We start from the raw sequence: 12,323 nt of genomic DNA on the forward strand, positions 1-12,323 counted from the left end.
TTGAACTTTCCTGTATACTGTAAGAACCCTTCCGAATCTGTGATATAGCAGGGATCCTAAATAAATCTAGCAGGGGTTCACTGTATTATTAATCATCACAGTGACATCAAGAATGCAAAAACAAGATGAAACATTGGGAAATACTAAAGTTTCCCGTTGGAGGAAAACAAATTTGTTTGAGTATTGTAAAATAAGAAATAAAGGAATAAAGAATTAAAAGTCAATCAATTTGTGTTGGTTGCAGGTCTCAGGTTCTGTAATCGCGGCTAGTGCTAGCATGCTAACAAAATGAATGCGTAGCTGAATATTTCTCCTGTGGGGAAGGAAGAAGTAGGAGCCGTTATTCACAATCAGGATGACAATTTTGACAGCGTTTATTGAGCACGCGCTGGTCACATGACTTGTTCGGCATCACGTGATCAAACTATAAAACAAAAATGTACAAGATGACATCAGAGTGACATCATCAGAGGTTACTCATGTCATCATCGCAGGCTGATATGAGCACACCATGGTGGGAAATCACAGGAAATGAGGAGAGTCTTTGTACATTACCATAGAAACCAGCAGAATTTTGTGTCTGAGTGAGCGTGTGTGTGAGATTGAATGAGTGTGAAAGTGAGCGTGTGTGTGTGTGTCACTTCCACACTTTGATGATGCCGTCTCTGGACGAGGTGACGATGAATCCTTGCGTGGTCTGGAAGGTGGCGATGTCCGTGACGATGTCATGGTGTCCCACGGGCAGCGACTCGGGTCCTCGGCGTGGCGAGTCCTCGGCCGTGCCGCTCTTCTGCTTGCTGTGAATCTCCTGCGAGGGGAGCGAACGTCAGGGAAAGCCACAAACACACCTAATGGAAATGAACAATTCTGGAGCATGCTTCAGCCTCTCGTTTTCACTAGTGGTGGAAGTACTACTGTCCCCAAATAGGTCTTTCAGGTATTTGTACTCAAGAGTATTTCTCAGATGACTTTTTACATTTGCCCCGCTACATTTGAAAACTGATCTGCGTGCGCAGCCTCCCTTACCTGCACCACCTCGGTCCCTTCAATGATCTTCCTGCTGTACAGGACGGACGGGCAGTGCAGCGAGTCATTGGCGCATCCTGCCACGATGTACGATCTCTCCGGGTACGCCAGATCCCAGAACCTGCGCCGCACAAAGTCACAGTGTCACTTAGTTTGGAATTTTCATTTCTATGACTGAATTTTTTTTTTACCATCCCAAAAAATTCTGTGTCAAAATTTTGTGTCTTAAATTCAAATTCAAACTGAGATGGCACAAAAACAGCACTCGTTATATCTGTGCTGAAATTTGTTGATGGTCAAAAAATATTGGGGTTAAAATTTGATTGTAAAACAATTAGTCATAAAATCAGAAGGCACAGATATAGCTTGTGGTATTTTTGTGTCATCTGAGTTTGAATTTGAATTCAAGATGTTGAATTTTTTGACAGAATTTTTTTGATGAAAAAAAAAATTTGATTATTAGAAATTACATACTACAAAAACAGTTTTAGAAATTCTAATTCAATCTTAGTCGGTACAGATATAGTATATATGAATTTGAATTAAAACATGGAAGTTGTTATACTTTTTTTACCATGATATTTCTAACTGATTTTTTTTTAACCATAAAAAACAGTGTTAAAAATTTCTAGGTAAAAAAAACAAAACAAATCTGTTAGAAATTCAAAAATAAAGAAATTCTGTGTTAGACAATTCATGGTTAAAAATTTCAAACAAAAACAATTATCCAACATGGCACATCTTGTGGTGTTATATATCTGAGTTTGAATTTGAATTGAAGACAGAATTTTTGTAAGCTAGAAATGACTAACTCTGTTTTTTCTTTTTGAATTTTAAACTGGCCCGCGACCCTAGTGAGGAGAAGCGGCTCAGAAAATGGATGGATGGATGAATTTTAAACTGACTTTTTTTTTTTTTTTTACCATGAAATTTCAAACTGATTTTTTTTAATGGTAACAAAAAAAAATCAGCAGAAATTCAAATTCAAACTTAGATAGAACAGATATATCTTGTGGTGTTTTTTGCTATTTGAGGTTGAATTTGAATTTAAGATGTTTTGAAGAGAATTTTTTTTATGATTAAAGAATGTTTTTTAAATGTTTCTGTTTTAGAAATTCAAATTCTAACTCAGATGGCAGAGACATACATTAACGTGGTATTTTTGTGCCATCTGAATTTGAATTTAAATTTCAAGAGTTGTATTTTTGAACCATAGACAATAGTATTTTTGACACTGAATTACTATATGGTAAAAAACCTGATCACACCTGATCCTCATGTCGGAGCCGGCGGTCAGCAGCAGTGGGTTCCCGTCTGCCGGACTGCAGTAGATCCCGTGCACGCTGTGAGGCGACGGCTGCAACACAGAAACGCGCACCATGACAGCCCGCAGACTCAACTGCCATCAAATTTGGAAAATGCAGTACAAGTGCGAGGACACTAGCGTCTATGCTGCCACTTAACAACCTCTATAAACACCAATTACTAGTTGTACTTTCATTTTCTTCGAGAAATATTCTTTTAGTATAACTTTTAATTTATACAGTGGTACGTTCAAATGAACTGAAATGCCATTAATCCCTTCTAGCCCACCCCCCCAAAAAAACACAATTTGATGTTATGTTTTTTTTCAATGAAGAAAAATAGAATGGTACGCCCCCTCAAAAAAGGTTTTAAAAAAGCCTATATATGCCCAAAGAGGGCAGCAAATCACATCCTTGGTCTAAATCAGGGGTGTCAAACTCATTTTTGTCGTGGGCCACATTGTAGTTACGGTTTCCCTCAGAGGGCTGTTATGACTGTGAAACCATAAAAATCAGCTCATCATAATATTAGATGTACACAACAAATCAATGGATAACTAGTTTTGAAATCAGAGGTCAAGGATAACAGTTTATTCAAGTTACTCTAAAAGGTCTTTGGTAACAACAAAAGCTTGCAATATCTCAACATTATTTATGTTGACAATTAGAAATTTTGGTACAGATTGTAATAATAATCAAAGAAGTTCATGTACATGATTTGCCACGGGCCACATAAAATGATGTGGCGGGCCAGATCTGGCCCCCTGGCCTTGAGTTTGACACCTGTGGTCTAAATGAAGCTCCTCAGCTTGCCTCAACATAGTTCCTTGTCACCAAGATGCCACAAGATGGCAAAAAAGCAATACTTTTACACATTTGGCCTACGCACAAAGACAGCAAATTAGGTGATTATTTTTTAGCCAATTACAAAGGACAGGTTTAAAAAAAATATATAGCGAATCTGTAAATTAGTGAATGCCAAAATGTGAACATATGGAGATTTGCTGTATTGTATAGAACACAATAAAACATAATAATAGCGAATGTAAATACATATACTGGTTTTATAACGTGTAATTGCGGTTTGTATTGTTGATGCGTGCCTTTAAGGAGTGTGGCCTGGTGGGTGATGTCAGGTGTTAGTCTGCGTGTGAGCATCTGGGTGTGAGTTGTGGCCTACGGCAGCTCCTTGTGAGTGTTCTCATTTTGCATTTGTGTGATTGCCTGTTTGTCCCGTTCAATAAACATCTGTGAGTGCATCAGCGACTGTGGCTTTCCTTGCCCACATTTTTTTTTTTAATTCACTCCACTAACACTGTTATTCATTATTATTGACCGTTATTGATCAGATTATATGAAAATACAAAATAATAAAAATAATGAAAATACCGTTAATATAAGCTATTATTATTGCCAAATGATGCTTCTCACCTGCAACTCGGACAGCGGCGGCGCCGAACTGGCCCATAGCGTGAACTTACGGTCTCCCGTCTCCATGTCCCACATGGAAACCTCGTTGTTGCCCTGCACAGCTGCGCAAAAGCGTGTCACATGACCAGGAAGTCAACAGCGAGTCAACAGGAAGTGAGTGAACGATAGAAAGGAGGGCTCTCTCACCGGCGATGACGGACGACTGGTAGAGCGGGTGCATGAGCAGGCGTCGGATGCGGGCGCGTGCCGGGTGCGTGTGGTTGGAGATGGGGAGCTGGAAGCGCATATCCCAGCATGCCATGGTGCCGCTGCTCGTACCTGCAAGGGACGCACGCTCAGGTTGTGTTCGGAATCAGTCCCTAACCACTGTATAGTGAGTGAGTTCACCATTTTATAGAGATGTTCCAATGTGCAGTGAGTATAGATTGTCCTCTCTCTCTCTCTCTCTCTCTCTCTCAATCCTACAAGTAGTGAACAACCAATGGACTGTTTTGGAAATCCTTCACACATTCTCTACTCCCTAATAACAATACAGTGGTGCCTTAAGATGCATATTTAATTCGTTCCATGACCACGCTCGTCACGCAAAACAATCGCATCGCAAATCATCTTTCCCCATTGAAATGCAATAATCTGTTCCAGCCTTCCACAACCGACTCTGTAAAATGCAGTAATAGTTCTCTTTTTTCATAAAGGATAAAGACTATGTCTGCAGGTATTCTTATATTGTCTGTCTACACCTGTTGCTCCACTGTTTGTGTTCAAATATGTGTGGCTTACAGGGGTTATAACACCAACACACAAATGTTATTCATTAGCAGTCACTGCATCCGGAATCATCATTCCCTACTCCCTAATAACTAAACAGAGATTTTTATGTAGCGGACCATGTAGTTCAATTAAAAAGGCTACTTAAATTCCCTATATAGTGATTAGTAGTGCTGTGAACAAATCAGTGCCAAATAAAAACAAAAAACAAAAAATGAACGCCGAGTCAGAATTGTCGGATTTGAATGAAAACGAATCAATGAATAAGATCCTATGACATGATGCTGCCCTGCTGTATTTACTTTGTTTTACGCCCACCATTTTGACTTACTGGGCGTGCTCTTATGCGCAGTTGTACAGTATCCTCCTGTAGCTCTATAAGTCCTGTAGCTTATCATGAATCACAAATAAACATAGCCCTCTCCCCAGAGACGATAGCCTCCGCGGAACGAGTTATCCGATTGTACGGGCCTGAAGAGCTGCGCGGATGATCATGACGGTGACCGTGGCAGATTGAATGGGAGAAAGTTGTGCAAGATTGATTCATCACATCGTGGCAGATGATTGCTGCCAGCAAACTAGTGGCTAATGTTCTTAGCCAGTGTGGATTTACGTATTTTCTGCACCGAGATGATACGGCGAGGGATCCTGGTCAAACTAAGCCATTTTAAACGTTTGGGCCACCTCTTTTTGGAGGTTGCGAAAAAATCTGCGACCCCCCCCAAAATAGCTGCCAGGATGTAACCAGGAGACTATAGAAAGTTTTCAAATAATCAAATTGGATTTTTCATATGTCGTACAATAGCATCTTTACTTTGGAATAGTACAAGGAGTAATGATTCGATTGTGATTCACTAGTCATTCGTTACTGTAAATGCAAATAGCGATTGGAGATTGAGACAGCGAGTCCGACCTCTAGTAATTAGGGAGTAAGAAATGAGTAGTGAATGATTCCCACCACATTAAGTATGGCATGCTCCGTGCTCACCGAGGCATAGCCAACACTGGTGCATGTCCACGCTGAAGGAGGTGATGAGTCCCAGGCGCAGGTCGTGTCGAAGCGTCCAGGCGTTGGAGTTGGAGCGAAGGTCCCAGCCCACCAGCGAGCCGTTGACGGTGGCGTACGCCAGCACGGCCTGAGCGCCAGAGTTAAAATGGTGGATGTCCACGGCACAGCCGTCCTCCTGGAGGTCCAGAGACCTGGAAGGAAGTACCAAATATTGGTCAAAGAAGAAATTTTGCAAAACTAGCCTCTTTTTTTTGGTTTTGTTTAAGAGCAAAAAAGTTTAGATACGACTGCATTGCGGACACCCCACCCCTAGATATTGGCAACAAAAAACCTTTTTAAAAACAAATTTGGTGGGTTTTTTTGGGGGGCGGGGGGTGACGCTTAAAGGCACTGCCATTCATTTCAAAGGGGAAAGATTATTTGAGACGAGTGTTTTGTTTTTATTAAACTCATAGAGTAAGGCCCCACTATATTCTCAATTAACTCTAAATAAATTGTAATCTGCCTCACAGTTCTGAGGTGCAGGGTTCAATCCCCGGCCCCACCTGTTTGGAGTTTGCATGCTCTCCCCGTACCTGCGTGGGTTTTCTCCGGGCACTCCGGTTTCCTCCCACATCCCAAAAACATGCAGTGTGGATGTGAGCGCGAATGGTTGTTTGTTTATATGTGCCCTGCGATTGGCTGGCAACCAGTTCAGGGTGTACCCCACCTCTCGCCCGAATATAGCTGAGATAGGCTCCAGCACGCCCGCGACCCTTGTGAGGATAAAGCGGTACAGAAAATGGATGGATGGATGATGCACTGCTGCCATCTAGTGTCCGTTTTTATGGGCATTAAAATTGCTCTCAGGCCTAATTCTATGGTGAGGAGTGACGTCAGCCCCCTCTGAAACCTATGGCGCAAAAAAAAAACGTAAAAGACGTAAAACTACGTCTTTTGGATTAGGTGATCAAGTTTTAAAAGACGCAAAACGACGTTTTAAACTATTTTCCATCTGAAGTTACCTGGTCTGGAAGGGTTGCACTTTGGGCGATTTTGGTGGTTTGTTGGCTTCAACCGCCAGCAGCTGGATGGCGCCGTTGTCCGACGCCACGGCCAAGTAATGCGAGCCCTGGCAGAAGGTCAGCGTCTTGACGTGGCCGCCGATGCGCGAGTACGTCAACACCGACCTGGTGGTGGTGGTCTTGCCCTCCATCTTCTGACTGTCCCACACTTTGACGGTACCGTCGTTGGACGCCGTGGCGAAGATGGCGTGCTCGTCCGACACGCGGATGCGGTTGACGGCCGCTTTGTGCTCGTGGAGGTGGGCCACCAGCAGCCCCTTCGGGTGCCACCCTGAAACACTCTCAAGCGTCACACGCCTATAGCAAGCCGTTTGAGCATTAATTCCATATCCTACTAGTACACTGAATTGTCCAGGTACTAGTACTCTTTTAGTCGTCACTAGTAATACAATTAAGCGCACTAATAGAACGACTAGGGTGCACTAGTAGAACAACTACATGTGAGGCAAAGCTGTGCACTATTTCATGTACTGCTCATGACATTCTACTAGTTTACATTGAGCGCTTGAATAATAGTGTGTTGATGTCCAGTCAACTTTCCCTCATTGGTAACACGTAATTGTCCTCGTAGTGCACAGAAATGTCATACAGTCGTGGAAGTCAGTAGCGGAGAAAAACATCACTAGAAAGACAGTTGTTCTCCTAGTGCACCCTAGTATAACAACTAGTGAGGGATAACTGTGCTCTAGTTGACAAGTGCGTGACACATGTGCCACTAGTGACATTCTACTAAATATTTAGGGCTTTAGTAGTGGAAGACAGTCGGTGAAAAATGTCACTAGTATGACATAGTTGTTCTGCTATTGCGCACTTGTAGAACAACTAGTATAACAACTACATGTTACTAGTGTGGCAAAACTGTGCAGTAGTTGACAACTGCATGCTACTAGTACTACATTACTTGTGACATTCTACTAGTTAATGTGTAGTGGTTCAATAGTAGTGCACAGAGGTCAACTAGTGCATTTTTGCCTCACTAGTCATAGCCATAGTCATTCTACTAGTGCGTGCTAATTGTTCTACTCGAGTGGAGAGATGTCACAGAGTAATGGACAATAGTAGACGAAAAATGTCGCTAGTAAGACAGTCGTTCTACTAGTGCGCTCTAATCGTAGTACTAGTTGCACATAGATTTCAACTACTGCACAGTTTTGCCTAATTAGTAATATGCAGTTCTTCTCGTGCGCCGTAGTCATTCCACTAGTGTGCAGAAGTGACACAGTAGTGGAAGACGTCACCAGTAAGACATTCGTTTTACTAGTGTGCCCTAATTGTAGTACTAGTTGCAAATAGATTCCAACTATTGGATATTTTTGCCTTACTAGTAACATGCAGCTGTTAACTTCTACTAGTTAACATCTAGCGCTTTACTCGGAGTACTAACGGCACACAGATGTCAACCAGTGCACAGTCTTGCCTAACTAGTAACATGTTTTCACAGTCACATTTAATTTGTATTTCTTCTATTAAAGTGGGTGACAAGAGAAGAGAAGCGGTGGGAGTTACCGGGTGGCGGCGGGCGACTCTCCCACTCAGCGCTCTCCATCATCTGCTTGGCCATGCGCTCGGCGCTGCATTGGTCACGCTTCTGTTGCACCAGCTGCTGCAGCTCCACCTTGCACGTGTTGACGCGGCGCTGGTAGCTCAGGCCGCTCGTCGCAGACTGCTGCACGGTGATCGCCGGCGAAGCCGCGTTCTTCCGGGACTGACTCGATGGCCCGTCGGGCGCCTGCAGGAGAGGCCGTTGACAGTGGCACAAAGCACATACTTCCAGTATTTGAGTCAAAGTAAATTAAAATCCTCGTGGTCAAATATTACTCCAATAAGCCAAAGTACTGTAGTTCAGCCAAATTATGAATTGAGTAAAAGTAAAAGAAGTACAGCGGTGCCTTGAGATATGGGTTTAACTCATTCTGTGACCACACTACCATCTCAAATCATCTTTCCCTATTGAAATGAATAGAAATCCGTTCCAGTTCTCCAATAAACACCAACACAAAATGTTGTGACGTGTTTTTAATCATCTACAGTAGAGTGGATCATCAATGATCATGCTTTAATTCAAGGGGAGAGTATATTACTGACATAGATATGTAATATGAAGTGTAACACGATGACGACCATCGTAACATAGCTGAAGTAATGTTAGTCATTTTTTTATAGAGGATAAGAATACATACCTCTGAGTATTGATATATTTTGGTCTGGCTATATGTGTTGCTATATTGTTTGTGTTCAAATACCCATTGCTTGAAGGGTTATAACTGCCGCAACATCAATGCTAGTTTCGTTAGCCCATCTATGGAGTTTTGCATCATGAGTTAGCATTAAGCTAGCATACTTTTGTAAGTAAATGTGGTATTTGGTTGGATACACAATTTATCATTTTCTTTGTTTTATGTATTTTATTGATTTAAAAGTGGTTGAATACACAATGTATAATTTTCTTTGTTTTATGTATTTTACTGATTTAAAAGATTTTAAATACTACTTACTAACATTCACCTTTCAAACATTTAGTGTTAGTTAAAACAGTTTTTTAATACTTTCACAAGTCTGAATTTAGAGTTTAGAGTTTCTTGTACCACAATGTGACAACTTGTCAGTCAGCACTGAGGCCTACTAGGAGATGTAGCGTAGTTAAGAACAAGAAGAGGCAGATAAGGCCCCTGACTAAACTCCAGTAAGACGTTCCCAGAGAGAAGACAGAATATACTCCATGCCTGTGAATATTGTTGTATACTCTGTTTGGATGTCCTGCTGCTCCGTGTCGTAAAGTAGCAGTTGTTTGAAGGTTCATAATGTTAATAAAGTTCATTTCCGTTAGCCTGTCTACAGGGTTCCGCATTTTTTGTGGGCGACTTTTGTGAGAGAAAATTATACGGTTTGGTTTTGGTGTTTAAATATTTAATGTTTATTTCTCGTTTTTGTTAGTTTTACAGTAAACTTCCACTGGTAGTGACATATAAACAGTTTAATGGAAATTTTATGGAAATAGATTTTTGAATTTTGTTGTTATTTTGTTGAGAAGGACAAATAAAGGCATTGCTGTCAATTATTTAATGATTAAGGCTTTATCAGGCCAAGTACAGAACGTATTTAGTAAACCGAGTTTGTTACTAGCCACCACTGTCCATTAATAAGTAAACAGCGGCAGTGATTAGTCGGACACATATGAGAGCGAGCATTACCGTGGAGGCTTGCGTGGTGGCGGCAGTGGCGGTGGAGGCGGGCTCCTGAGATCCAAACATGCTCTTCCACTCCTCGTTCATGATGGAGTCCTGCTTGGTGTGCTTCCTCGCTGCGGCAGACAAAAAGTTAGCTTAGGTGAACTAAATTTGACCTTCTCTAATCTATTGAATGCACTTGTTCAACTGTTTGATGTTTCAATACATTTTGCACAACTCGCTGAGCAGAGCCGCAAAACAAAATGGGTTTGATGAATTTAAATTTGTAAGGTTGTCCAATTCTATGCCTTTCTGTGACTCTTCCTGTCTCTCTGTTGAAACCTGCTGGTGAAACTCTGTGACACTCTAAGCTCAGTGGCCACTTTGATTAGGCCTGCAAGGAAAATGACTTTGACACCCCTGATCTAGAGAATTCTGTGCAAGAGGAGCAGTGAGTGAACCCCACAAGGATCATCTAAATGGGGAAAATTAATGTGAGCCTCACCTCGCTTGTCATCCACCTCGCCTTTGGGCTTGGCAAGGTCCACTTGGCGTCCGGTGATGCCGAGCATGGCCAGGTCGATGACGCCGGTCTGGGCCGCCTCCCCCAGGTGCGTCTGTTCACCCATGTTGGCTTTGGCCTTGTTGGACTTGAGCATGAAATCTCGGAGCGCCAGCAGCTTGTCTTCCTCCGCCTCCGTCATTCCCTGCACGAGGCACAAAAACACAAAATAAACTAATTTGTACTCATCCATCATATCGTGTATCCCAAATATCTTTCCCCATTAAAATGAATGGAAATGCCATGAATCAGAACACCCACAAAAATGTTTCAAGTTTTTTAATTAGGAAATACATAAATACATACAGTAATAATGAAATTTAAAAGAATGTAAAGAACTACACAGTTTGTGCATCATGATAATTTAGTGGACACAAGCTGCTTCTTGTGTCCATGCTTTGGCCACCAGGGGACAGTACAAAACATACATATAATACAAAAAGATGGTCACAACTAAGTGACTCAGAAAGCTACAGTAACATTAGTTTTGTTTTTGTTTTTTAAACAGAGGATTAAGAATATATACACCTGCAAGAATTGTTATATTGTCTGCCTGAATAAGTTGCTGTACCATTTGTGTTCAAATATCTGTTGTTTAAAGGGTTACAACTACCGCAACATCAATGTTAGTTTTGTTAGCCCGTCTATGGCATTTTCCATTGGGTGTTAGTGTTAGCATTAAGCTCGGGGAAAAAAATTGTCCGCGCAACAGCTCATATCTTGAAAAGCTTGTAAGTCAGGTCACCCGTAAATCAAGGTACCACTGCAGTGACAGGCAAAACAATTAAATGCTCTTCCACTAGATCCTAGCAGAAGGTATTATTAACTTGTGTATCCACCTGTTGACATTCATACAACAAACTAAAAGCTTTGTGTTTAACTAAATTTCACACAAAGAAAGTAAATGTGAGTGTGAAAGTAGCAGTTGTTTGAAGACTTACAATTACCATAACGTCAATGTTAATTTAATGTTAGCCCATCTTTGGCATTTCACAGCATACATGTACGTATGTTAGCATTAAGCTGCCATACTTTCATTAGACGAAATTATATTGTTTGTTTGAACATTTTGGTGTTTAAATTTGCAACGTTTAATTCTTTTGATTCATGTGTCAGTTTTATAGTAAACAGCCTTTCATTTCGTTTTTACTCTGGTACAAACAAAGTGACAAAAAAAGGGATTTGATTTGATCATGGCTCGGGTGTGTTCACCTGTGAGAGCAGCTTCTTGAACAGCTGGGCAATGGCGGGGTCCTCGGGCGGCGGGCACTCAGGAATGGAGCCAGCGCGCTTCTTCTGCCGCAGCAGCAGGTGGCGGAAGAGGCTGGCGATGTCTTTGGAGCGCAGCGCATAATCAAAGATAGAGCGACTCAGTGGCTCCTTCAGGACGCTCAGCAGGACCAGCTCCTTGTCGATCTGAGGACACGGCCAGCGCACGTGAGCAAGGAGGACAGAGACGAAAACGATGAGGACGCGCTCACCTGAATGATGGGCTGCGTGACGAAGGGGTTGAGGTGCGGCATCAGCTTGCAGTAGACGTCGGCCACGTTGAGGTGCTGAGCAACCACCGTGATGAAGCCCACAGCACCGTAACGGATCCACAGGTTGGGGTGGCACAGGAATGGAGCTACGTCGAGGAAACAAGTACAGTGAAGGGACCAAGGAATCAAGACGTGCCACGAAGTGGAAATCTGAAAGTACTTCTGTGCTCAAGGGCTACATTTGATTAATGCAAAGACAGATGGGCAAGGCTATTTGTAGATTAGGTTAAAAAAATAATAATTAAAAATATTTGCAATTCACTACTCTTGAATTCACCTATTCACTATTTTTATTTTTATTTTTTTGCGAGGGGGCTATTCTCTGTTGTTGTACTCAGGCCAAACCTCTGTCTAATATAAAAGTAGTGTCAGGTTCTCCCAGGAAAAATCACTGAATAGGTGAATTCGCGAAGGCCAAACAGCGAATATGCGAAGGTCCACTTTATTTATA

General features: G+C 42.0%; 1 protein-coding gene across 3 annotated transcripts in view; it reads right to left on the reverse strand.

Annotated features, from left to right (window-relative positions):
- Nucleotides 1-350: 350 nt before the first annotated feature.
- The window catches only part of pik3r4 (phosphoinositide-3-kinase, regulatory subunit 4), a 21,032-nt gene continuing 9,059 nt past the window's right edge, over nucleotides 351-12,323 (reverse strand). For 2 of the 3 annotated variants that reach the window (XM_061775440.1, XM_061775439.1), the window contains exons 9-20: nucleotides 11,813-11,958; nucleotides 11,544-11,747; nucleotides 10,275-10,476; nucleotides 9,794-9,903; nucleotides 8,109-8,331; nucleotides 6,543-6,873; nucleotides 5,518-5,729; nucleotides 3,948-4,079; nucleotides 3,762-3,862; nucleotides 2,295-2,383; nucleotides 1,027-1,147; nucleotides 351-808 (exon numbers count right to left, since the gene is read on the reverse strand). In XM_061775440.1, the coding sequence (XP_061631424.1) occupies nucleotides 638-808; nucleotides 1,027-1,147; nucleotides 2,295-2,383; nucleotides 3,762-3,862; nucleotides 3,948-4,079; nucleotides 5,518-5,729; nucleotides 6,543-6,873; nucleotides 8,109-8,331; nucleotides 9,794-9,903; nucleotides 10,275-10,476; nucleotides 11,544-11,747; nucleotides 11,813-11,958 (2,042 nt within the window). In that variant the 3' untranslated portion in view covers nucleotides 351-637. Of the gene's footprint in view, nucleotides 809-1,026; nucleotides 1,148-2,294; nucleotides 2,384-3,761; nucleotides 3,863-3,947; nucleotides 4,080-4,148; nucleotides 4,223-5,517; nucleotides 5,730-6,542; nucleotides 6,874-8,108; nucleotides 8,332-9,793; nucleotides 9,904-10,274; nucleotides 10,477-11,543; nucleotides 11,748-11,812; nucleotides 11,959-12,323 lie in introns of those variants that run through there. The other variant, XM_061775441.1, reaches the window with a different exon arrangement.

The sequence above is a fragment of the Phyllopteryx taeniolatus genome, chromosome 6 (genome assembly GCF_024500385.1).
Source record: "Phyllopteryx taeniolatus isolate TA_2022b chromosome 6, UOR_Ptae_1.2, whole genome shotgun sequence".
Taxonomy (NCBI): domain Eukaryota; kingdom Metazoa; phylum Chordata; class Actinopteri; order Syngnathiformes; family Syngnathidae; genus Phyllopteryx; species Phyllopteryx taeniolatus.